We start from the raw sequence: 26,474 nt of genomic DNA on the forward strand, positions 1-26,474 counted from the left end.
CCTGTTTCTAACAGGGTGGTCATATCCTTCATTTCTTACTCCCAGGGCAGCCCTCCTCTCCGTGTACTCCCAGGGCAGCCCTCCTCTCCGTGTACTCCCAGGGCAGCCCTCCTCTCCGTGTACTCCCAGGGCAGCCCTCCTCTCCGTGTACTCCCAGGGCAGCCCTCCTCTCGGTGTACTCCCAGGGCAGCCCTCCTCTCGGTGTACTCCCAGGGCAGCCCTCCTCTCGGTGTACTCCCAGGGCAGCCCTCCTCTCGGTGTACTCCCAGGGCAGCCCTCCTCTCGGTGTACTCCCAGGGCAGCCCTCCTCTCGGTGTACTCCCAGGGCAGCCCTCCTCTCGGTGTACTCCCAGGGCAGCCCTCCTCTCGGTGTACTCCCAGGGCAGCCCTCCTCTCGGTGTACTCCCAGGGCAGCCCTCCTCTCGGTGTACTCCCAGGGCAGCCCTCCTCTCGGTGTACTCCCAGGGCAGCCCTCCTCTCGGTGTACTCCCAGGGCAGCCCTCCTCTCGGTGTACTCCCAGGGCAGCCCTCCTCTCGGTGTACTCCCAGGGCAGCCCTCCTCTCGGTGTACTCCCAGGGCAGCCCTCCTCTCGGTGTACTCCCAGGGCAGCCCTCCTCTCGGTGTACTCCCAGGGCAGCCCTCCTCTCGGTGTACTCCCAGGGCAGCCCTCCTCTCGGTGTACTCCCAGGGCAGCCCTGCTCTCGGTGTACTCCCAGGGCAGCCCTCCTCTCGGTGTACTCCCAGGGCAGCCCTCCTCTCGGTGTACTCCCAGGGCAGCCCTCCTCTCGGTGTACTCCCAGGGCAGCCCTCCTCTCGGTGTACTCCCAGGGCAGCCCTCCTCTCGGTGTACTCCCAGGACAGCCCTGCTCTCAGTGCACTCACAGTATGGCTCTCAGTGCACTCACAGTATGGCTCTCAGTGCACTCACAGTATGGCTCTCAGTGCACTCACAGTATGGCTCTCAGTGCACTCACAGTATGGCTCTCAGTGCACTCACAGTATGGCTCTCAGTACACTCACAGTATGGCTCTCAGTGCACTCACAGTATGGCTCTCAGTGGACTCACAGTACAGCCATGCTTTGCTCTCAGTGCACTCACAGTATGGCTCTCAGTAGACTCACAGTACAGCCATGCTTTGCTCTCAGTGCACTCACAGTATGGCTCTCAGTAGACTCACAGTACAGCCATGCTTTGCTCTCAGTGCACTCACAGTACAGCCATGCTTTGCTCTCAGTGGACTCAGCACGTGGAGTCTGACTGCCATTCATTCAGCTGATACTCGTGGGGGCGTGGCCTGCTGCTTTCTTGTAGCCACGCCTCCCTTGACGTCACGAGTAGCTGCGTGGTGATTGGCTGGTGCTGGAACTGCAGATTCTTCAGCTTGGAGCCTGCAGTACTGATAGCAGAGCGGCGGAGAGACCGACCGAGGAGCAGGGTCTGCGTTACCGGGGCAACCAGAGCATCACCAGGGGCAACCAGAACATCACCAGGGGCAACCAGGGCATCACCAGGGGCAACCAGAACATCACCAGGGGCAACCAGAACATCACCAGGGGCAACATCACCAGGGGCAACTACAGCATCACCAGGGGCCACCAGAACATCATCAGGGGCAACCAGAACATCTCCAGGGGCAACTACACCATCAACAGGGGCAACTACAGCATCACCAGGGGCAACCAGAGCATCACCAGGGGCAACAGCACCAGGGGCAACCAGAACATCACCAGGGGCAACTACAGCATCACCAGGGGCAACCAGAACATCACCAGGGGCAACTACAGCATCACCAGGGGCAACCAGAGCATCACTAGGGGCAACAGCACCAGGGGCAACCAGAACATCACCAGGGGCAACTACAGCATCACCAGGGGCAACCAGAACACCACCAGGGGCAACTACAGCATCACCAGGGGCAACCAGAACATCACCAGGGGCAACAGCACCAGAGCATCACCAGGGGTAACAGCAACATCACCAGGGGATAAAGCAGTCCCATATTGCGGCCCCAGTGGTTACAGGTAATGCATGTGGTGGGGGAGGAAGGAGACAGTCACATCTCAGGAAGGGAGACATCTCACAGCTGGCAGGATGTCACTTGTATTGTCTGTAACATGAAGGGTCTGACATGGTGGTGGGGAGACCATAAAGTGTTGGGGAGCTCTGTAAATACCAGCGGAGCTCTGTATATACCAGGGGAGCTCTGTAAATACCAGGGGAGCTCAAATAGGATTAGAGCTCTATAAATACATGGGGTGCTCTGTAAATACCAGGGGAGCTCTGTATATACCAGGGGAGCTCTGTAAATTTCAGGGGAGCTGAGATAAGATTGGAGCTTTGTAAATACCAGGGGAGCTCTGTAAATACCAGGGGAGCTCAAATAGGATTAGAGCTCTATAAATACATGGGGTGCTCTGTAAATACCAGGGGAGCTCTGTAAATACCAGGGGAGCTCAAATAAGATTAGAGCTCTATAAATACATGGGGTCCTCTGTAAATACCAGGGGGGCTCTGTTAATACCAGGGGAGCTCTGTAAATTTCAGGGGAGCTGAGATAAGATTGGAGCTTTGTAAATACCAGGGGGGCTCAGATAAGATTAGAGCTCTGTAAATACCAGGGGAGCTGTATAAATACTAGGGGAGCTCAGATAATAAGATTGGAGCTCTATAAATGCCAGGAGAGCTCTGTAAATACTAGATCAACTCTGTAAATACCAGGGGAGTTCAGATAATATTGGAGCTCTATAAATACCAGAGGAGCTCGGATAATAAGATTGGAGCTCTTTAAATACCAGAGGAGCAATGTAAATACCAAGGGGAGCTCAGGAAAAAGGATGGGAGCCCAATAAATACCAGGGTAGCTCAGGAAAGAAGATGGGAGCTCTGTAAATGCCAGGGGAGCTCAGTGATAGAATGGGAGCTCAGTAAATAGATCACAACTATTCTTAACTAGTATCTCTGTGAACTATGAGTGCTACTACCGCTCCCTTAATAATAAGAATGATGCATGCTACACTTACACTAGTCCTCGATAAATTACTCACTGTGGATGATTTATATTTTGCTTTATTAATTACTTCATTGCATTAATAACTAAAGACGGGCAGAGTTCCCATGATTCATCGCAGAGCTAGCATATTTATTACTGACATAATGACATTTATAAAGTGCCAGCATATTCCGCAGCGCTGTACAATTGGAAAAAAGACGGTACAATATAAACAGACCTATACAAAAGGCAAAGCAGAGATCTATCCCGTAAATCTATATTTTATACGGAGTACTACGCTAGATAGCCCATGAGCTTACAATCTAAAGCAAGCACATACAGCCCAGACCTTTGTCACATTATTATTAATATTTTACTATACCGCATCATGGAATTCCACTTTGAGTAAAGAGCCTAATAAAAAATCAGAACACACAGAAACAATATGATACCGTACATTTTAAGAGTTGCACCTGTAAGCTTACATCCCTCCAAGAACAATACATTTATTTTGCATCCATTCACAGCCCCTTCCCCCCATCCCTCCAGAGGTTACAGCCTCAGATCCCCCATCCCTAAACAATCCCTCCCACTGTCCCATTACAGAATCCCCTCCACAACCCCCTTCACATGTTCCTTCCCACTATACGTGAGCTGTGGGTGAGCTCTGGCTGGCCACGTGACGTCAGCATTAGACAGTTGTATGAATGGGCTGTCAGTTCCCTGATGTTTGTCAGCAGATAAAGTCTGTTTTTAGCCAAAGGCTGTGAAAACCCACACATTTAATTATAGCTTTTTTGTTTCTGTTTCTGTTTGTTTTTTTCTGACTCGTTACTGGACTATTGCATTGCAAAACAGAGAAACTAATGAATTTGTATCCTTGTTTAGCATTATTTGTTCCTGTATGTTTTCCTTTTATATTAAATGATAACCATATTAACTCTCACCAGTTAGCTTTGTTTGCATCGTGAGAACCGTGTGATTTCAAGAGAGGAAGAAACCTCTATCTGTATGTCTGTAATAGATAGATAGATGGATAGATTGACAGATAAAACCATCTTAAAGGAACATTGCAAACATTAAAATGGAATACATTTCTTTTTAACATTATAGAGGTCATTGCTCTGTTATGGTTACTAACCCCTTTTTAACCCCTTACGGCCAAACTTCTGGAATAAAAGGGAATCATGACATGTCACACATGTCATGTGTCCTTAAGGGGTTAAATAGAATAATGACAAAAAACAAACAGATTAAATTTAGCTGTAATCCAGCACTGGAACATTCTTCTGAGAGATCATCAGTTGTGATAATTATAGTCCACTATCCAACCCACTGCTTTTCTATGTTTCCAACCCCTTCAGCTACCCCTTCAGCTGCTTAACTGAATCCAGCGCCGATGTCCCTCGGCGCTGGGTCAGGCTCCGCCCACGTTCCTCCTCCGCCAACGTCTGCTGGTGAGGAGACCTAATGCGCATGCGCGGCGATGGGAATTAGAGCTCCCCATAGGAAAGCATTTTTCAATGCTTTCCTATGGGGAAAATCTGACGCTGGAGGTCCATGAGGACGTCCAGCGTCAGATAACGGACCAAAAGTCCGTTTGGATTCCGGAAGCGCCTCCAGTGGCTGTCTGGTAGACAGCCACAGAGGGCAGACTTAGAGCTGCAATGTAAACATTCTCTGGAACTGCAATGTTTTACAATAGGGAGACAGCACCCAGACCACTTCAATGAGCTGAAGTGGTCTGGGTGCCTACAGTCCCTTTAATCACTTTGGTGAGCTGAGTTCAAGAAGGAAAGTTCCAGGCTGTCTGATTGAAGAGAGTCTAAGAGAGAGTTACAATAGATTTTTGACATTTTTCGTTCTAAAAGCTTGTGTGCGGAATTGAGTAAGAAAATAAGACTGTGATTAAACATATGTTTAAGAAATAATACTTTTAGGGACCGAGTGATCAGTGCATGTTTGATGGACTCTGGGACATTAAGATAGATACATTAAGCAGAGCCACTGCAGTACATTACTTGGAGTCTGTGAACCATCTGAATCGGCCATGTCTTGGTTAGAACTGTAAGTGACGTCTCTCTATGACATAAGCCACAACATGTAACCATTTTATAATTGATTATTAAAGTTATTCGAACATCCAGCACTGGCTTTGGCCCCATTGGAGAACATTCAGCGAAAACTCCCAACTGCCCTATTCTATTGCCCCCCATCATTTAAACAATCAGCTGTTGTTACTTACTCTCAGGGTTTAGTGAAAAGAAATCCCTTAAAGGTCAGGAATGACTATTTCATTAGCATAATCTGTTTATTTAGTAACATTGGTGCTCTTTAATTTGCAGGACAAACCATGGAAGATCAGATGGAAACATCTACAATGTCGACAACGTTGCAAAACACCCTGATTCAATATCACTGCTTTCCAGAAGACGAGTGGCACTTAGCCAAGAAAACGGTGAGCATGCGTGTTTTTGGACTGTTTTCCCCAATTCTATTGGGTACTTTGTTTTAATATAGAGATACCACTGATGAATAACCAACCTCGCGCCCCATGCCACGACTAAGCTTTGCTCCTTCTTATCGTAGTTATCAAGGATCTTAAATCTGCCGAAGGTCAGTGTTAACAGTCAGTGTAGACGTCAAAGTGCAAAGACTCCCATGTGCGCCTTCTGTAACAATCATACCTGTACTTGGCCCAGCTGTTATCTCTGCCGTAAGAATTTCACCCAGGCACTTATCATTAGAACGTCAGATAATGTTGTAACGGGACTGCAATATTAAATCCCCAGATCTCCGCTGGTATAGAAGGTGGTAATATCCCAAATCCCCCAGTAACCAGAAGAAACACCATTCAGGGAGACAACTGCCAATTTAATAATGGCTCAAGGAGTTAACTGCCAACTGTCAACTTTTGAAAAATGTTCTTAAAGTGGTACATACATATTGAACTGAACAGATACAGGCATTTAAACAGCAGGGAGAAGGTTTAACTGAGGGCCCACAGGCAAATACATGAAAAATCCTTCACAATGGCCCCCCTTTTTCTCCCTGCTCCGGCAACTCGGTTGGACCTTTCCTGGTCCAATAGGGTTGACGGGTCTTTCCAAAGTTTTTAATCTGAGGCCAAGTTCGTTTGGCGCGACAGTCCATCAGCATTCTCGTTTTGCTTGCCTGGGCGATAATGAATAGTAAAGTCATAGGGCTGTAACGCCAGGCTCCAGCGCAGCAAACGGGCGTTATCCCCTGAGACCCGGTTGAGCCAAACTAGGGGATTGTGATCCGTGATGAGGGTGAAGGCCCGGCCATAGAGATAGGGTGTGAGTTTTTTTGAGTGCCCATACCAAGGCCAAACACTCCTTCTCAATGGTGGCATAACTGACCTCCCTTGGCAACAACTTCCGACTCAGGTATGCCACCGGGTGCTCTCCCCCATCCTCTCCGATCTGGCTTAGTACTGCCCCCAGTCCAAACATTGAAGCGTCTGTGTGGACAATAAACCTTTTGTTAGGATCTGGGGTAACCAACACTGGAGCATTAACAAGAGCATTCTTTAGTGCTTGGAAAGCCACCTCGCATTCCGGGGACCACAGGACTTGTCGGGGTAACTTCTTTTTGGTCAGGTCGGTCAGGGGTTTGGCTAGGGCGCTATAGTCTGGTACAAAGCGTCTGTAATAGCCGGCTGTGCCCAAGAAAGCCATGACTTGTGTCTTGGTTTGGGGAGTGGGCCAATTGGCAACGGCCTCGATCTTAGCCGGCTCCGGCCGTTGCTTACCACATCCTACTCGGTGGCCCAAATATAGTACCTCCGCCATACCCAAATGACATTTGTCTGGTTTCAAGGTCAGCCCGGCCCCCTTTATCCTATCTAATACTACCCCTACATGTTCTAGGTGCGCTTCCCAGGTATCGCTATGGATGGCGATGTCATCCAGGTAGGCGCATGCGTAGTCCTGGAGACCTCCCAGTAATTGGTCCACCATCCGTTGGAAGGTGGCCGGGGCGTTCTTCATCCCGAATGGCATAACCCGGAATTGGTATAGGCCGAACGGGGTGATGAAGGCAGACTTGGGTATGGCATCTTCTGCTAGGGGAATCTGCCAATATCCCTTACATAGGTCAATTGTGGTCAGATACTTCCCTGCAGAGATACGGTCAAGCAGTTCGTCCATCCGCGGCATTGGATAGGCGTCAGAAACTGTTTTGTCGTTGAGTCGCCGGTAATCCACACAGAAGCGGGTTGTCCCGTCCTTCTTTGGTACTAGGACTACCGGCGAGGCCCAAGGACTTTCCGAGTGTTCTATTACCCCTAGCCGAAGCATCTCATCGATTTCCTTCCGCATCCCTTCTCGGACTGCTTCCGGAATACGGTAAGGGGGCTGCCTCAGGGGTGCTTGCCCTGGAGTCTCCACCTTGTGGACGGCTAGGAGTGTGTACCCAGGCTCCTGAGAGAATGTGGCCTGTTTGGTTTCTAGCAAGCGGACAGCTTGAGCCCTCTCTTGTGGTCCCAGCTGTTCGCCTAGTTGGACTTTCTCTATCTGGGTCCTCCCTTCGTTGCTGCCCAATAGGTCGGGAAGAGGTAGTGTCTCTGTGTCTTCCCCTGCTGGTGCACAGATAGCGGTCACTTCCTCTGCCCGTTCCTGATAGGCCTTAAGCATGTTGATGTGAAAGGTTTGCTTCACATCCTCATCCTCGCAGCTAGCTATGGTGTAGGTGGTGTCGCATATCTGCCCTATAACTTTGTAGGGGCCCTGCCAGGCGGCCTGGAGCTTGTCTGTTCGGACCGGTCTTAGCACCATGACTTTTTGGCCGATCTGAAAGCTCCGGTGCCTAGCCCGTCGGTCATACCATACCCTCTGACGCTGCTGGGCCGCCCGGAGGTTTCCCTGCACCGCCTGGGCGAGTTCCTCCATGCGGTCCCGCAGTTCCAGCACATAAGGTACAACCGGGGTCCCCTCAATCTCCGTCTGACCCTCCCAGTGGTCCTTGATAAGATCTAAAGGCCCCCTCACCCGCCTCCCATATAGGAGTTCGAAGGGTGAGAATCCGGTTGATTCCTGCGGCACCTCTCGGTAGGCAAAGAGAAGGTGTGGAAGGAACCGCTCCCAATCCTTGTACGCCCCCGTGAACGACTTCAACATTTGCTTTAGCGTCCCGTTGAAGCGTTCACACAGGCCATTAGTCTGGGGGTGGTATGGGGAACTAGTCAGGGATTTAACTCCACAGACTTTCCATATCTGCTGGGTTACCTCGGCCGTGAACTGTGTACCTTGGTCGGACAGTACCTCCTTGGGAAAGCCCACTCGGGAGAATATCCGGACTAGCGCATCTGCCACCGTCTCAGCCTGTATGTTAGAAAGGGCCACCGCTTCGGGGTAACGGGTGGCGTAATCTACCACTGTGAGGATATAACGTTTGCCGGGGCGGCTAGGTTGGGCCAAGGGTCCTATGATGTCCACGGCTACCCTCGTGAACGGTTCTTCAATTATGGGCATGGAGACCAGTTTAGCCTTTGGGTGGTCTCCCTTCTTACCTATGCGTTGACATATCTCGCACGTCTGGCAATACGCCCGGACGTCATCGGATACCCCAGGCCAGAAAAAGTTCTGGGTTACCCGATATCCCGTCCTGCGTATTCCCAAGTGTCCTGCCAGAGGAACGTCGTGCCCAATTCTCAATAACTCCCGCCGGTATTTCCGTGGAACTACCAGCTGGCGTTTTTGCCTAGGCCCAGGTGTGTTAACCCGTGTCTCAGTGAGCCTGTACAAGCGGCCTTTTTCCCAGATAAACTGTTCCTTCTCTAACCCCCCCATTCCCCGCCTGGCCTTCTCTCGATACTTTCTGAGGGAAGGGTCTCCGGTCACTTCCCGCCCAAAGTCTTCTGGGGTGTCCCAGGGAAGGGGTTCTATAGTCAGGGGTAGGTCGGGTTGGCTTACCTGGGTCTCAGTAGGAAGCGGGTGGCTCTCGGCAGCGCGACTTTGTGCTCTGGTGGTTACTGCGTGGGCCTCTTGAGCGGTGGTTGAGGCGAATGCCGAAGTCAGGGGCCCAATGTCATTGCCCAACACGACTTCAGAGGGTAAGTCTTTCATTACGCCCACTTGAACTTTGCCAGCTCCCGCACCCCAGTCCAGGTGTACTTGTGCGGTAGGAATGCGATACACTCCCCCCCCTGCCACTCTCACAGCAATTGATTTCCCCGGCTTCTCCGATGCGTTAATGAGATGTCGTTGTACTAGCGTGATGGTCGCACCACTGTCTCTTAATCCCCGTGCTGTCTTGCCGTTAACCATGACCAGTTGGCAATGGTGTTTCCGATTGTCTGTGACGGTGGATTGCACCATGAGGGCTTCGTAAAGGGTGCCCAATGGTTCTTCCTGACCCAGCTCCTTGGGACCCCAAGTCGAATCTACACAATGGGCTGCTGCTGGTGGTTGCTGGTACCCAGGTCGAGACCAATTTGACCTGGTGTGGTTGACCATGGGGCAATTCTGTCGGATGTGACCCAGCTGTCGGCACCGGAAGCAACGTAGCTCGCTGACATCCTGTCGTGGGTAGCGAGAGTTAGAAGTCACCGGTCGGTTAGGGGGTTGGTATCGGGCTGCTGGTGGGTGTGATGGCACTGAAGGTTTTGGAGGTTGTACCCGTGGTGCGACTTGGTTAGAGACAGGGGCCTCTGGTAGAGACAGGGGCCTGCGGTCTCTCACCCAGTCTTTGACATCCGCCTGGATATGGTTGTAAAACTGTTCCAGGAGTATCAGTTGCAAAATCTCCTCCGCGGTGGCGGCCTGGCTACTGTTAACCCAGTTCGAGGCCGACAGGGATAACTGGCATGCCCATTCCACGTAGGAATCTTTAGCGGTTTTGCGTGAGTCCCTGAACTTCTGTCGGTAGGACTCTGGGGTTACTGCATAATGGGCCAGGAGTGCTTCTTTAACCCTGGCGTAGCTATGGATCTCCTGTTCTGGTACAGCCCGGAAAGCATCAGAGGCTTTGCCTGACAGCTTTCCTGACAATATTGAAACCCATTCTTCCTTAGCTATCCGGTGCAGGTTACATTGCCGCTCAAAATCTGCTAAATAGTTATCAATCTCACAGTCTTTTTCGTCAAAAGCTTTAAAAGCGCTGAACGGAATTTTCTTTGTATCCGCTGTGTTGTACTCACTGTTTGGGGAGTGTGCTGCTTCCTGCTGGACTGCTGCCAGTTTTAATTGTAGCTCTGCGTCTCTTTTTTGTTTAGCCTCCTCCGCTAAAAGGCTCATTACTTTCAGAATAATGTCAGCCGTTGGGTTCGGACCGAACCATGCTAGTTTCTCCCTCATTTCTTTGTTGGCTGGTGATTCCTCCTCCTGAATCACTGGTGTCTCCATCTCTTGTACAGCTGGCATTGCTGCAACCAAGTTCTCTCGGTCTAGCTCCATTAACTCTGCTATAATGACCTGCTTGGTTTTGTTGCTAGCAATCCTTCCACGAGCTTCCAGTAGCTCTTTCAGTGTATCTCTTTTAAGCAGGGTGTACCAGCCGTCCATTCACTGTTCCCAGTGTCTGCTTGGAAAGCTTGTTGTAACAGAAGTAGAAGGGAAAATCCCGCCGCTGCCAACCAGTTGTAACGGGACTGCAATATTAAATCCCCAGATCTCCGCTGGTATAGAAGGTGGTAATATCCCAAATCCCCCAGTAACCAGAAGAAACACCATTCAGGGAGACAACTGCCAATTTAATAATGGCTCAAGGAGTTAACTGCCAACTGTCAACTTTTGAAAAATGTTCTTAAAGTGGTACATACATATTGAACTGAACAGATACAGGCATTTAAACAGCAGGGAGAAGGTTTAACTGAGGGCCCACAGGCAAATACATGAAAAATCCTTCACAAATGTATCTTGATTTAAAATAGCTCAGGCAGGGAAAACATGTAATATTATCTTGACCTGTATGTAGAAATGATGGCTGTCTCTTAGAAACTGGTGATAGAAGCTTTGCAATGTCATTTATTGTCAAATACAAAAGTATAGTCAGCAAGTTCAATTTCACGAGTTTTGCTGGAAGGTTAAACATGCTAAAGTACAGAAAGTGAAATCATATTATTTCTCTTGAACACATTCTGGTTCTGTTTTAAGATTATGGAGGGTGTTAAGTAAATGGGTAACTTTGTCTGATAGAGGAGATGAAAAGCAATAAAATGATCAACGAGGTAGAACTGTGATGGGCAAAAAAGAGTGCAAGAAAAAGTTAACTTAGGGAAGAAGAGCTGAGGTAGAGGGAAGAAGAGCTGAAGTAGAGGAAAAGGAGCTGAGGTAGAGGAAATGAGCCGAGACAGGTAAGATGAGCCGAGACAGGTGAGATAAGCTGAAACAGATGTGCTGAGACAGGTAAGATGAGCTGAGACAGGTAAGATGAGCTGAAACAGATGTGCTCAGACAGGTAAGATGAGCTGAAACAGGTGAGATAAGCTGAAACAGATGTGCTCAGACAGGTACGATTAGCTGAGACAGGTAAAATTAGCAGATCAGGGAAGAAGAGCCAAATTAGGAAAAAAGAAACTGAGACAGGGAAAAGGAGCTGAGCCAGAGGTAGTGATTCTGAAATAGAAAGGAGCTGAGACAGGGATCAATTACTATTTTTAGTTTCATTGTTTGAAGGCACAGCCCTTACCGGAGCTCACTCCTATTTTATTCTATTATATATTTAAGATTTCCATTTGGTAACAGTCACTACCCACTTTAGTGATTAATAACTGGTTGGTAAACCTGCTGACAGAGCTGAAAATGAGCCTATGAATTGTTATCTATGTATCCTTCTAAATAAATTGAACAAATGAGAAAAATATATATATATATACACGTTTCCTTATAATATTGAATAAGAAGAGAAGCATCTCAGTTCATTATTATTATTATTATTTTATTATTTATATAGCGCCAACAAATTCCGTAGCGCTGTACAATGGGTGGACTAACAGACACATAATTAAGACATTATAGTAGTTATTCCTACTGAATATTTTTCAAAGTCTGTATAATATTATTTCAATGGTTTTCTTATAAATGATTTCATTAAAGCTCTTAAAATATAAATGACGTACTAATGAATTGTAAGCAGAGTGATTGATACTCTTGTTTTTGCTTTTTCCAGAGTGATGTAACAGTGTGGCGGAGACCCTCGGAGGAATTTGGCGGTTCACTGTAAGTATTTGTAAGTGTTAACCACGGCACAACGTTACATATGTTATTAACAAACAAAATCGTTTGAGCTGTGATAGACAAACAGGTGGACGGAAGGACAGACTGACATTCACTAAACAATGAGTTGTGGTGTGCTGACAAATTGTCATGGCAAAATTAACACCACGACTTAACTCTTTCCCACACATTTTACAACAAGTCGTCTCTTAGTTAACCACAACTCACGTTTTGGTGTATTGACCCCAAAGTCATATGCTCTACTTGGTAACCAATCATGTTTTAAAATTTCATAGTGTTTGGAGAGGTCATCTAATTAATTGTACACCGTAATGAATGAGGACCCTAATCTTGGGCAAAACCTAAACATCAGTCTAGGAATTTTTTATAATGTCTCCAGAAACCATTGAGCCCATTATTTTCCCAAGATACAGGGTTCACTGTATCCCCCAGTCTTTTTCTCTGTCTTTCTCTCTCTCTGTAAAATAATGCAATAAATTATAAGGAGAGAATGAGCAGTAATTGTATGATGAGCTGTAACAATACAATATATTAAAAAACTAAATAAACTATGGTGTTTCCCGGGTATGTGTCATGTGTTTTAACTAGTTTTCTGTGTATTACAGCTACAAATGTGAAGGCGTAGTTAAAGATGTTTATAGCCGAATTGTGGATTACATCCGCCCCGGACCTTACAGACTGCAGTGGGATAGCTTAATGACAGAGATGGATATAATCAAGGAGATCGATCAGGTAGGTGGTTTATTGGGTTTATTGGGTGGTTTATCTTCTCATTTGACAATGGAATCAATATTTTCTACAGGGTTTACATGCATGTTTTGTTATTACTTCAATATGTCTGTATACTAGACTTAAAAAGGTAGGTGTGCGTCACCATCAGTAAGATATATGGTTTAGTACACTGATGCTGTAGTTTCCATATTATAGACTATAGACAATTAAGCTAGATTTAGAACATACTCTGTAAGCTTCTTAAGGACTTGACGCTTCTCTCTCTCTGAGCGGTTTATTCAGTAAACTGGAAATTATGGGAAGCAATAAGGGAATTGTGAGTTTTAGCCAAAGAACTAAGCTGGAAAAATAGCTACGTGGATGAAGATTTCCAAATTGGCTAAAATGTACATTTCCCACAAATCACGGTTCACAGCCTAACAGAGAGTGCCTTACACACAGGGTCCCCCATGACAATACCATGGTGCGTTACCCCTACACTGGAGGGACATGTCACAGAGCCTGACAGGGTGAGGGGGGGTCATCACTCCTCTTGACCAAAGCTGGCGAAATGCACAGGGCAGGTGGGGGGGAGCAGCAACTGAATCAATACACACACCCTGAGCCAGGGGGACCCAGACGGCACTCAAGACAACAAGAGGGGACCAAGGCACCTACACGCCAGACTTTGATATCCACTGACTCAGAGTTAGCACTGGGGGACTTACGACCCCATCATACACTCGCACATAGCGACTGGTACGCACCCGCACCAACACTGCACACGCCTCTACACCTATATGCTGTGAGCCTACTCTCTGTGTGAGACCTGCATGTCTCAGCTATCCTTGTTCAGATGGGGATCTGCATATCCCATTTTGCCAGATGCTTCCACCTCTATTCAAAACCTGCGTGTTACCTCATCCTTATAATCTGTATTCCTGTTGAAATTTTGACAACATTTTTTTCTCAATAAAGAGATATTTACGAAACAAAAAACATTACGTTTCCCCTGTGGATGCTACACAATAATTTTAGAGAAATATTTTCACGGACACAAGGTGAGGATTTGTGAAGGTTTCAGTAATTGTGTTGCATGTTTCATGCATACATTTTATCTAGTATGCTTATTATTTTAGACTCCTCTGTTTAAGCATCCCCTGTTTGGGCATCCTCTGGCCCTGTAAGAGAAGGCTGGGGCCACTGAACAGCTTGCTCTAGAGTCTAGCATATAGGATACCATATTTTTGGATAAACTCCAGCTCTTTTACTGGAGAGACAGTGGACTTCACAACCCATATAGAAGCAATGTAATACTGGCTGAAAATATATTACTGAGTGCTGTATTGACAGTGGGCTGTGGGACACTTTGGCCAAGTATATATGGAACTAATTGTTTTTATATCAGTGTTTTAGGTCTCCATAACCCACTAGAGATATTATCCTCACATACTACTGGTCCGATGATGGGAAGTACGAGGGGCATTCAGTGGTATCTTAACAGTTTTCAATGTCCCCTTCATGTTATAGCCATGTTAAATGAGGGTCCACAAGACCCTCCTTTCATTATTTGCATTGGGAAAGTGCCCAGCTTTCCTAGGATAATACTGGCTCTTGAGGACCAAGTTTCTCTTTTAAGTAATTACTCAATTTAATTTTTTATCTGGTTTTGTTTCAAGAATGCAGCCAAAAACAGAATATAGCATTTGCAATGAATCCACAGAATCTACAAAATACTCCCCTGTACAGTCTGTCTATGCCGAAAAAAAGAGTTTCTGAATGCTAATTGTTTTTCTATTTTTGTTATTAGTTTGCAATGGGCAGCATGAATTTAGTAGATTAAGCAGGACCTATTGTCACTTTAATAACATATATATATTTGTTCGTTGACATGATAGCATCGCTGTGTGATGCGCTACACAACTGCCGGTCAACTTTTGAACATCATCTCTCCCAGGGAATTTGTTGACTTTTCCTACACCACACCGTATGAGGACGGACTTTTAACTTGCGGTATGTTTTGTATGTTTTTTTTCCTGTGTAGACACTGTGTTATTATATGGAGAGTACTCTACATAACAAAACCCCTGCAATCAGTGCACCTTAACCTTTCATAAAGCATGATAAAGATTGCTGGAGTCTTTGACTCAATATATTATTTCTTCCTTCCCAAAGATCTATACATGTGCTAACGTTCATGTGCAAACTAAATGTACCCCATAAAGCCCCAGTTAACATAGCATTAAACCTGTAGATCAATACAATTTTCTGCCATGACTCCATTTAGAAACTCTGCATTTCTGCAGAGGAACTTTAAACTGTGTCACTACCTCCTTCGTCTTGAAATCTATATACACATTTGAATAGCAAGTCATGCTTGGATTCTAGAATCAAAGATGATTCTGAGCACAGTAAATACACTATAGAGATAATTTGAGGACAGCCGTACCATCCTGCAATGACCTGTATAATGCAGATGCTTACTGTAACTGTACTTATTATATGGAGGTATTATGCACACACACATTTTCTCTCCATGTCGATGACATTTGTTTCAGAAAACTACATTGCCAGAAATGTCCCCAGGCTCCTCACAAATTTCCAAATGATCTGATTGAACTAATTTTTGCAATTGTGAGTTTATGTTATGTCACAGTTTTGTGAGCTTTAACAGCGTGTCATTTATCACAAGCAAGGCTTGTATTGGATGCTTTTTCAATTTGTTAAAATTTTTGAATTAACATAAATACATTTAAAACAAGTTTCCAAACAGTTTAGCGCTCTTTAAACTTAGTTTATTTTGTTTTATTTAAGCTACCCAAGCTATATTAATATTTACTGTAGTTACCACTGGCAGATCTGTCAGGTTTTCAGTGTCAGTGGTTGAGAAATAGAAATTGCTGGAGTATGTGATGTTTGCAGCCAGCCAGAAGCTGTAATTACTCACTAACACCCAGGATTACACTGTGAAGATAAGAGGACATTATAGCTTGTAATTACTAACCTCTGTACGTTACTAAACTGCCTCCTAATTGGTTAAGTGTATTTACAATGAGAAACAACACCAGCCTGTTATGTTGATATCGTTTATATAATTCTCTCCCTCCAATTTGATCAGGATATGTTCCGATACTGAGCTCATCTCAATTAGCCCAAGATCACAGTAGAGACATGCTGGCCTTAAGGCGTATGTGCTTGATGGATCTATTTTGAAAAAAATAATAATTGTGCAGTCTCTTCATTTTATTTTAATGTTTTTAAAATTTTACTTTTCCCAAGACATTTCGGCTGAATTTTATAGATCTTGGTTCCGATCAGCATAACATAGTGAATGACCCTGGGAATTTTGCAGGAATGCATGAGTAAACCTTCTAATTTGGTGTATTGCTGGGAAGAAAACTTTCCAAATTTAGCTATTTTGGCTTAATCACGAAATTCTATTTTTGGGTCATTACTATTTTCTGTTAAATCGTTATTTAATTTGTTAAATATTATATCTGTGTTTATTTGATAAACATCAAGCTGGGGTGTATTGAAAACCAAATTGGAAATTGTAGGCAAAAATAGCTTAAATCAAAAATTCTCCGTCTTGGCTATAGTCGTAGATTGGGTATTTTAACCTGTAATTTAATATATAATTGGCTTCTAGTTTATGGCAAATTAGTGTTTACTTAATAAACCCCATCAATATTATTCTCAACTTAACTTTATGCTCTGCTGCTCTGTTAACAGGTGTTAGCACTGAACACGAAATTGTTCGACCTAATTGCGTCCGTGGATTTAATCACCCATGTGGCTGGTTTTGTGTGCCTCTTCCGGACAATCCTGAAAGCAGCTTGCTGACTGGCTACATTCAGACAGATCTACGAGGGATGCTTCCTCATAAGACTGTTGACCTTGCGATGGCAGGTTCACTTGTTAATTTTTATACTGACCTCAGAAAGGCGCTTAAAGAGTGACTCTTCTTTCAGAGTCACCATTATATGGGACAAACAATACATTTTAGCTGTACTTTACTAGCCATGGAAATACGTATCCAAATACATCTAATGGGCTATGACCCAAGGTTTCTTGTTTTTTTCAGTGAAAAAAATCTTTTTAATGCCATGTTTATCCTTATTAGATTGTATGAAGAAGAAAAAAGCTAATATTTTTACTAGTTAACATGGAAGTAGATTAGACGTCTGAAAGAGCTTTACTAATCTAGTGGTTCACAGCCTGGTCCTTGTAGCACACCAGTGGTCCAGGTTTGGTCAGTATCCCTACAGAAAAAAATATTGGGAAATGCCTACATCCTAAACTGTTGGTGCGCTATAAGGAATGCGTTGGGAAACATTGCACTAGACCATTGAAATCAGACTCATTTGTTGCCTAAGCCTTAGTTATTAGGTTATTTGGTTCTGTCGATATTTTAGGTTTAAAGGAACGTTATAGTGTTAGGAATGAAATCTGTATTCCTAACACTATAGTGGCACTGTCCCTAGGTAGATACAGCTCCTCGTCTTGTACAATAAGTATTACTTACCTTTTTCCAGCACTGAGGCTTCCTCGGTGCTACTCACCTCTCCACCTCCTGTGACATGTCTTCATGGAAGCATCACGCGGAAGCCAATGGTCCAATCCAATGCTTGCCATAGAGGAGCACAAGGGATGTGATGCGCATTCACAGTGAGTTCAGCACATGCATCCAAGCTCCCACATAGGAAAGCATTGTGCTCATTGCTTTTCTATGGGCTTCCATGAGCAAGTTTTACGAAGACAGTCACCAGAGGTAGATTGTTTTACATTGCAGGGTTAACGACAGGGACTCGGCACCCAGACCATTTTACTGAGATGTAGCGGTCTGGGTACGTTTAGTGCCCCTTTAACATAATAAGGGATATATTAATTATATTATGGATTCCAATCCAATATGTTATTATTAAATAAGAAATATGTATTTCATCTGAAAATGTAACTGTAGAACTATAGAAGCATTGTATTCTTGTGATTGCATTGCACATTCTAACTAAAAAATACAGAATAGGAGGACACAGAATTGGGGGTGGGAGGGATTTGTAATTCATTTATTTTAGACATGTTTGATATTGTGCATGCACATTGCAATGCTTCTTAATTCAGTTTATTTGTTTACACGTTTTCACACACTCAGAATGGCCGTAAAAACAATATCACAGACAGAGCTCCCTAGCTGGTGCATTTTAAACAGAGTTTTAGAGCAGTGTTCTAATTCTGGAACAATCAGCAGGGACATACCATTGGTTCCCATGGTGATTGCAGCAAAACTGTCCTTACATAACCTCAGTTTATCAAGTATTCTGCCAAGAAAGCCACCTGGTAGTTGGCATTTGTCTAGCTCTGTTGCAGAATACTCTCTACCTATATTATTTATCATTTGCTGGAAATGGATTTGATCCTCATTTATAACACTTGAAGTGCGTTGTTCATTTAACATGAATAAATTCAGGACATGATTAAGCAAACACCTTTACATCATGACAACCCTGGAACATCATTTCTTAGGAAGGGATTAACCTATCTTGCCAGGTAATCGCCAGTTTGGCAGCTCCCCTGTGTGCAAACATTTTATCTGTGTCACTGTGTAAGCATTTCAGTTTAAAAGCTATTGCTTGCCAATGTTTATTGAAATTACGTGTATAGGTCCTAATTTATGGGTTTTAACATCGTTTTATTCTGTTTATTTACCTTTTCCTCTGTCCCAGACTGTAGAAATGTTTTTGGATGTCTAACATCCATATTTTTCTCTATTGTCATCTAAATGTGTAATTCCAGAATTAGTTCTCAGCATTGCCTAGTTTAATAAATAATGCTTGCAGTGCATACCCAAAGCATTTACACGTGTTTTCATGCCTCCCAAAAGACCCAGATCCGGTGGGACTGAAACATAGAAACATAGAATGAGACGGCACGTGAATAACTCTGTTGGAGTCTTACATATTTATTCACTAAAGTTAGTATTCAAAGTGAATAGGCCAAAGTAGCCAAACAACTTTTCCAAGACAGTTCTAACAGAGCATATGGTTCTATTTAAATAGAAATGCGGTTTCACAGCTCCAAGCCCATCTACTAAGGGGTCAATAACGCCAACTGCTATATGGAGCTGGAATGCCTAATACTTACCACATATCCTGTAAGTGTACGTTTACTAAATCGCTAGCTGAATACAATATGGATATTGTTTCTTTCTTAAATGAAAGATCCAGCACATTTGCCTCATGGACATTAGCAACACAGCTGACTTCAATAACTTCTCCAATCTGGTTACTTTGGCCTTCAACTTGAAAGTTGCTGTAAATTCTCACTTTGGTGAATATTGCGGTCTGTTTGTAGTCTGCTTTTCCTTCAGTGGTAAGAGGAGCGTTGCGTGCCTTTCACTGCCATATTCACAGATGGACCTTCTTGCGTCCAGGCTGTATGACCTGTAATGATTGCCTGCCAGGCTGTGTGCCTTTGGCTGCCCTTTCCTACATTATCTACGGATGAAGGAATGGCAGCTTACTAGATCTGCTGCTAACCATTGGTTATTATTAAATACATTTTCTGTAGATTTTGACTGAAAGTGTGAGAACTATCATATAATTGCTGTGAACGTTTGTAAAATTCACTCCATATTTCCAAATCACTACCTCCTACAAAGCTGTATGACTTGAACAAAAATAATTTTTACATTAAAAATCTATTTTTTAATAATCGTGTGTGTTTGCCATAGTTCAGTAAAACTAAGTCCCAAAATGATCCATGAAAGACTACTCAAACCCCACAGGATTTCTGGATTACTGTATTGTGTTTATTAGTGGCTGTCCTTGAGGACTGATATCGATTACCAGATTTTATTTATTAGTGGCTGTCCTTAACTCCGGGAGGACTGATATCGATTACCAGATTTTGTTTATTAGTGTGGTCCTTAACTCCGGGAGGACTGATATCGATTACCAGATTTTGTTTATTAGTGTGGTCCTTAACTCCGGGAGGACTGATATTGATTACCAGATTTTGTTTATTAGTGGCTGTCCTTAACTCTGGGAGGACTGATATCCATGACCAGATTTTGTTTATTAGTGTGGTCCTTAACTCCGGGAGGACTGATATCAATTACCAGATTTTGTTTATTGGTGGCTGTCCTTAACTCCGGGAGGACTGATATTGATGACCAGATTTTGTTTATTAGTGGCCGTCCTTAACTCCGGGAGGACTGATATCGATGACCAGATTTTGTTTATAAGTGTGGTCCTTAACTCCGGGAGGACTGATATCAATGACCAGATTTTGTTTATTGGTGGCTATCCTTAACTCTGGGAGGACTGATATCGATGACCAGATTTTGTTTATTAGTGTAGTCCTTAACTCCGGGAGGACTGATATCAATTACCAGATTTTGTTTATTAGTGTGGTCCTTAACTCCGGATGGACTGATATTGATTACCAGAATTTTTTTATTAGTGTGGTCATTAACTCCGGGAGGACTGATATCGATGAGCAGATTTTGTTTATTGGTGGCTGTCCTTAACTCCGGGAGGACTGATATCGATGACCAGATTTTGTTTATTAGTGTGGTCCCTAACTCCGGGAGGACTGATATCAATGACCAGATTTTGTTTATTGGTGGCTTTCCTTAACTCCGGGAGGACTGATATCCATGAACAGATTTTGTTTATTAGTGTGGTCCTTAACTCCGAGAGGACTGATATCAATTACCAGATTTTGTTTATTAGTGTGGTCCTTAACTCCGGATGGACTGATATCGATTACCAGAATTTGTTTATTAGTGTGGTCCTTAACTCCTGGAGGACTGATATCGATGACCAGATTTTGTTTATTAGTAGCTGTCCTTAACTCCGGGAGGACTGATATCCATGACCAGATTTTGTTTATTAGTGTGGTCCTTAACTCCGGGAGGACTGATATCAATTACCAGATTTTGTTTATTAGTGTGGTCCTTAACTCCGGATGGACTGATATCGATTACCAGAATTTGTTTATTAGTGGCCGTCCTTAACTCCGGGAGGACTGATATCGATGACCAAATTTTGTTTATTAGTGTGATCCTTAACTCCAGAAGGACTGATATCAATTACCAGATTTTGTTTATTAGTGTGGTCCTTAACTCTGGATGGACTGATATCGATTACCAGAATTTGTTTATTAGTGTGGTCCTTAACTCCTGGAGGACTGATATCGATGACCAGATTTTGTTTATTAGTAGCTGTCCTTAACTCCGGGAGGACTGATATCGATCACCAGATTTTGTTTATTAGTGGCTGTCCTTAACTCCGGGAGGACTGATATCGATCACCAGATTTTGTTTATTAGTGGCCGTCCTTAACTCTGGGAGGATTGATATTAATGACCAGATTTTGTTTATTAGTGTCTGTCCTTAACTCCGGGAGGACTGATATTACATGCAGCCCATCTGGAATTGAATGGGTTAAGACGATGTGCATACAGCTCCCATACAGCTGTTGAATCTACCTCCAGAAGTAGAACATATAAATGTATATAGTCCTCTATATTGTTAATGTTTTATTCATCTGTTATAGCTAAAAAAAAAAAAAAATGCATCTTTTATTTCTGATAAAATGTCAGCCATTTAATTGTAGAAATATCATTATATGTTATGACTTTGAATATCGAATGTATTTATGAATGTATTAATTATATTTATAATTATTCCGTATTTTTATGCCTCAGATGGCACGGTGCATTTTATGGAAGTTTAAACACAGCAATGGAAAATGTTTGTGTTCACTGCATAAACAAACATAAGGAATATTTGTATTTAATTATAAAATGGTCTGATGTATGAAATGCATAATGTATGGATTTACTCATTATAAAAGTATAGATTCTATTAGTTTTAAAGTACACGCCATTATATATGTTTAGTAAAACAATGTATTATTTATGCATACGCATTTATTAACATGTTCATGTTTTTTACATCATCATTAAAACTTTTTAATTTGGATATCATCGCTACTTTATATATTTTTTTTTACAACTCTTATTATTTGTATGTATGTGTGTGTTTGTGAGTAGTAAAGACAACTATTATGATGCAACTAGTTAACATTATATAATCTCTCCCGAGTACCATAACCACAGCGGTTTACTGAAGTTGTTATTGTGCAAGTGGACAATGGGTGCAGTGTTTAAGAATTTTTCGCAAAACCACAGTCTTCATTGCACACAAATCTTCCCCCTCTCTGACTTCGAGGTGTCAATGAGGAAGTTTAACTTCCTCATTAAGTGGTCAGAATATTTGTAGGGATTAACAAGGTCTGTGCCGAGTTGCTGTTAACCCCTTCAGTACCACTGGATTGCGAAAGATTCCTTGTGTAATTTGTTTGTCAAAAACAGGAGGGATTGTACCCATAGACGTCTTGCACCATAATCACTAAGATGATGAACACAATCTTTTAAAAATGATTGAATTCCAACCATAATGTCAACTTACTAAAGCCAAATATGGTTGGAATGTGGTCGTCATAATAGTCAGGTCTACAATAGAACCATGTTCTGTTCTCCTGACTTTCTGGACAAAGACTCTTACACTCCATCGAAGATCTCTCTCTCTGTAACATTGTTAAGCTGTACCATCTGTAAAGATTTTTTATGTGTGTATTGCTATTTGCTTTGGGAGTAGATTCAATGTATGTTTTTTATAATAAACGTCAGATTGTGTATTAATATTATTGGGTGATCTAGAAGTATATTACGGCAAGCCAGTTAAAGAGAGTATATACATAAAAAGCTATATTCCAATCACCCTTAAAATGTTTATTACAACAAAGCACAGAATTTAAACTGAATAACGGCTTCCTTTTATGCAAGTGAAAAATTATTATAAATGCAGTTGAACCCTTTGCAATGCGAGGATTAATTAAGTACTGGCTGGCCAATAAATAAATAAAAAGCCTATGGGGTAAGTAAAATCCCCAGATTATTATAAAGGATGTATTTCTCCTCCCAATGCCCTCACCTGCCATGGCTTGTGTACTAAATGACTAAAATTAGCCACTGGATAGCTGTGGGTTTGGACAGATCACTGTCCAGCCAGCTGACCCCACCCATGGTCAGCAGATGGGGGCTATTTAGTAAAATAAACAGGGAGGGGGCATCTTTATGTTCCCCCCACCTGTGGACTGCTGTGGGACTATAATAATGGGGGGTGGACCTTGTATCACCCCCAGCTCCACCCATTTGTGACTTGTGGGGCCCTAATATTAATATTCAGGCTGGAAGGACCTAATGCCTGCACACTAACCACTGATAGTGGTTAGGGACCCTGATACTAGTATTTGGGTGAGGACCTAATGTCCCTCCCAGTCCCACCCGAAGGGACTCTAATTAATTAAACAATAGGGGTAGACATGTTATTGTCCACCCCATGAAAAAGTGACTATCCCCCCGAGTGACTAGGGGACCCCAATCGCTTAACCACCCGACTTGTCACGTCAGTCAGCAATGATGGATCAATAGGCAGAACTAGCATCAGCGATGGAACTAGCACCAGTACAGCCAGTGTGACAGCACCAGGGAGCCAGTCTCTTATTACCAACAGCTTCAGCCTGTAGAGTGGACCCCAGAAAAAGCCACCCTCCTGACCAAAGGTAGGAAACTGGTGGGTGGCAAAAAAAAAAGTGTAAATTTTGACCAGCATGTGTGTCTGTATGCTGGTGTGTATCTGTATGTGTATCGATGTGTGTATCTGTATGTTTGTATTTATGTCAGTGTGTGTATCGGTGTGTCTATATGTGTGTCAGTGTGTGTATGTTTATGCGTGTCAAAGTGTATCTGTATTTGTGTCTGTGTGTGTATCTGTGTGTCTATATATCTGCATGTGTGTCAGTGTTTATCGGTGTGTCTCTATATCTGCACGTGTGTCAGTGTATGTATCTGTGTGTCTGTGTCTCTGCATGTGTGTCAGTGAGTGTATCTGTGTGTGTATGTGTATCAATGTGTGTATGTGTGTGTGTATCTGTGTGTTGGTATGTGTGTCAGTGCATGTATCGGTGTGTGTCTGTAAGTTTGTCATTGTGTGTATATATATGTGTGTCACTGTGTATCTGTATGTGACTCAGTGTGTGTATGTGTGTCTGTATTTGTGTCAGTGTGTGTATCTGTGTGTCTATATATCTGCATGTGTGTCAGTGTTTATCGGTGTGTCTCTAGATCTGTATGTGTGTCAATGTATGTATCTGTATGTATATGTATGTGTATCTGCGTGTGTGTCAGTGTGTGTATCTGTGTGTGTATTTGTATCAATGTGTGTGTGTGGCAGTATATGTGTAATTGTGCATACATCTCACCATTCAAATGCCAACACTACATACAAATAAACACCTCCATTCAAGCGTCAACACTACATACACAATTCACTACATACAAATACACACCTGCATTCAAGCGTTAACACTACATACACAATTCTGTATTAAAAGACCAACATTATATATAAACACACCCTTGTATGTAAAAAGCACACACATGAATGCTTCCCCTTAAATGCCAACAATACATACAAACACACCCCTACATTCACTCACACATACTCCATACAAAAACACAGGGCCGGCCTTAGGGGTGTGCGAGCTGTGCGGCCGCACAGGGCGCCATGTAGCAGGGGGCGCCGTGCGGCCGCACAGCCGTTTAAAAAAAAAAAAAAAAAAAAAAAAACAATTATTTTTTTTTTTTTAAATTTGCAGCGGGGGCGGAGCTTACCGTGCGGCGGGGGCGGAGCTAAAAGCGCCGGAAAACTGCTGCAGGGGAAGCAGGAAGGAGTCCCTGCTTCCCCACCAAACAGTCACCAGGAGCTGCACTGCCTCCACAATGAACTCCACAGGTAACTGTGTGATTGTCAGGTGAGTGTGACTCTCTGCCTATGTGTATGACTGTCTGCCTCTGTGTGTGTGTGTGTGTGTGTGTGTGTGTGTTACTGTCTGTGTGTGTGTGTGAGACTGTCTGTGTGTGTGTGTGAGACTGTCTGCCTCTGTGTGTGTGTGTGTGTATGACTGTCTGCCTCTGTGTGTGTGTGTATGACTGTCTGCCTCTGTGTGTCTGTGTGTATGACTGTCTGCCTCTGTGTGTGTGTCTGTGTGTATGACTGTCTGCCTCTGTGTGTGTGACTGTGTATGACTTCCTCTGTGTGTATGACTGTCTGCCTCTGTGTGTATGACTGTCTGCCTCTGTGTGTATGACTGTCTGCCTCTGTGTGTATGACTGTCTGCCTCTGTGTGTATGACTGTCTGCCTCTGTGTGTATGACTGTCTGCCTCTGTGTGTATGACTGTCTGCCTCTGTGTGTATGACTGTCTGCCTCTGTGTGTATGTGTGTATGACTGTCTGCCTGTGTGTGTGTGTGTGTATGACTGTCTGCCTGTGTGTGTGTGTGTGTATGACTGTCTGCCTGTGTGTGTGTGTGTGTGTATGACTGTCTGCCTGTGTGTGTGTGTGTGTGTGTATGACTGTCTGCCTCTGTGTGTGTCTGTGTGTATTACTGTCTGTGTGTGTCTGTGTGTATGACTGACTGTCTGCCTGTGTGTGTCTGTGTGTATGACTGTCTGCCTTTGTGTGTCTGTGTGTGTGTGTGTATATGACTGTCTGCCTGTGTGTGTGTGTGTATGACTGTCTGCTTGTGTGTGTGTGGATGTCTGACTCTGTGTGTGTGTGTGTCACATACAACCAATGCACGCAAATACTGACTCTGTGTGTGTGTGTGTCACATACAACCAATACACGCATATACACGCAAAACACGCATAACACACACTGTTATACCCATTACAAATATCACACATAGCATACATATCACACACAGTCATCACACGTACTATTACATACACAGACAACACAAACATAACAGCATACATGGATGACGGGGGGGGGGGGGGGGCGCTGTGAAGATTTTTCGCACAGGGCGTCTAAATGCCTAAGGCCGGCCCTGCAAAAACATGCTTCTATTCAAACATACAAACACTGCTCAGTGCTAAATACAACACTGTATGGATAGGGAAATGGTATCTCTAAATACACAAAAATAAGTCCTGTGCTCAGACTCCCACTACTCCTGTGTGGCAGCAATGACCATAGTACAGCTCAGCCCCGATACATACAATAAAGAAATGAGTTACCTGCGCTCTATGCGAAATCCCTGCGCATATTTAAATAAATAGAGGGGTTTTGTTTCACTCCAAATGCCATTGAGTATAAGCCCACCTGCCACGCCAAGGCAAATAGTAGGTCTCCAGCTGGCAAAGCTTTGTGAGAGTTGTACAACAGATGGGGATCTACCTTTTGGCCACCCTTGCGATAGGGGTCCCGAAATAATTATTTTAACAGGGCCATCTCTACATTAGTAAAACCACAGAATAGGATCGATAGTTTTAGTTCCAGCGAGCAGCTGCTGGGTTTATAGGGTTAGAAATCTCCCTATAGTAATATGGGGTTAGTAGGCTTTTTAAAAATCGATTTTCAACATTTTACTGTTGCGTCTGGCTAGCAAGCGCTGACCAGCTGCAACATCACTTAGCCCTCCTGCTGTCAAGGGTTTTTA

At 43.9% G+C, this 26,474-nt stretch overlaps 1 protein-coding gene across 1 annotated transcript; it reads left to right on the top strand.

Annotated features, from left to right (window-relative positions):
* The first annotated feature begins 1,587 nt into the window (after positions 1-1,587).
* STARD4 (StAR related lipid transfer domain containing 4) lies at positions 1,588-17,801 on the top strand. Its single transcript, XM_063456728.1, has 6 exons — positions 1,588-2,023; positions 5,337-5,449; positions 12,124-12,173; positions 12,797-12,923; positions 14,801-14,915; positions 16,635-17,801. Exons 2-6 carry the CDS (start codon positions 5,345-5,347, stop codon positions 16,859-16,861), a joined length of 624 nt encoding a protein of 207 aa, XP_063312798.1. The 5' UTR covers positions 1,588-2,023; positions 5,337-5,344; the 3' UTR covers positions 16,862-17,801.
* The last annotated feature ends 8,673 nt before the right edge of the window (positions 17,802-26,474 follow it).

Source organism: Pelobates fuscus, chromosome 5 (genome assembly GCF_036172605.1).
Source record: "Pelobates fuscus isolate aPelFus1 chromosome 5, aPelFus1.pri, whole genome shotgun sequence".
NCBI lineage: Eukaryota > Metazoa > Chordata > Amphibia > Anura > Pelobatidae > Pelobates > Pelobates fuscus.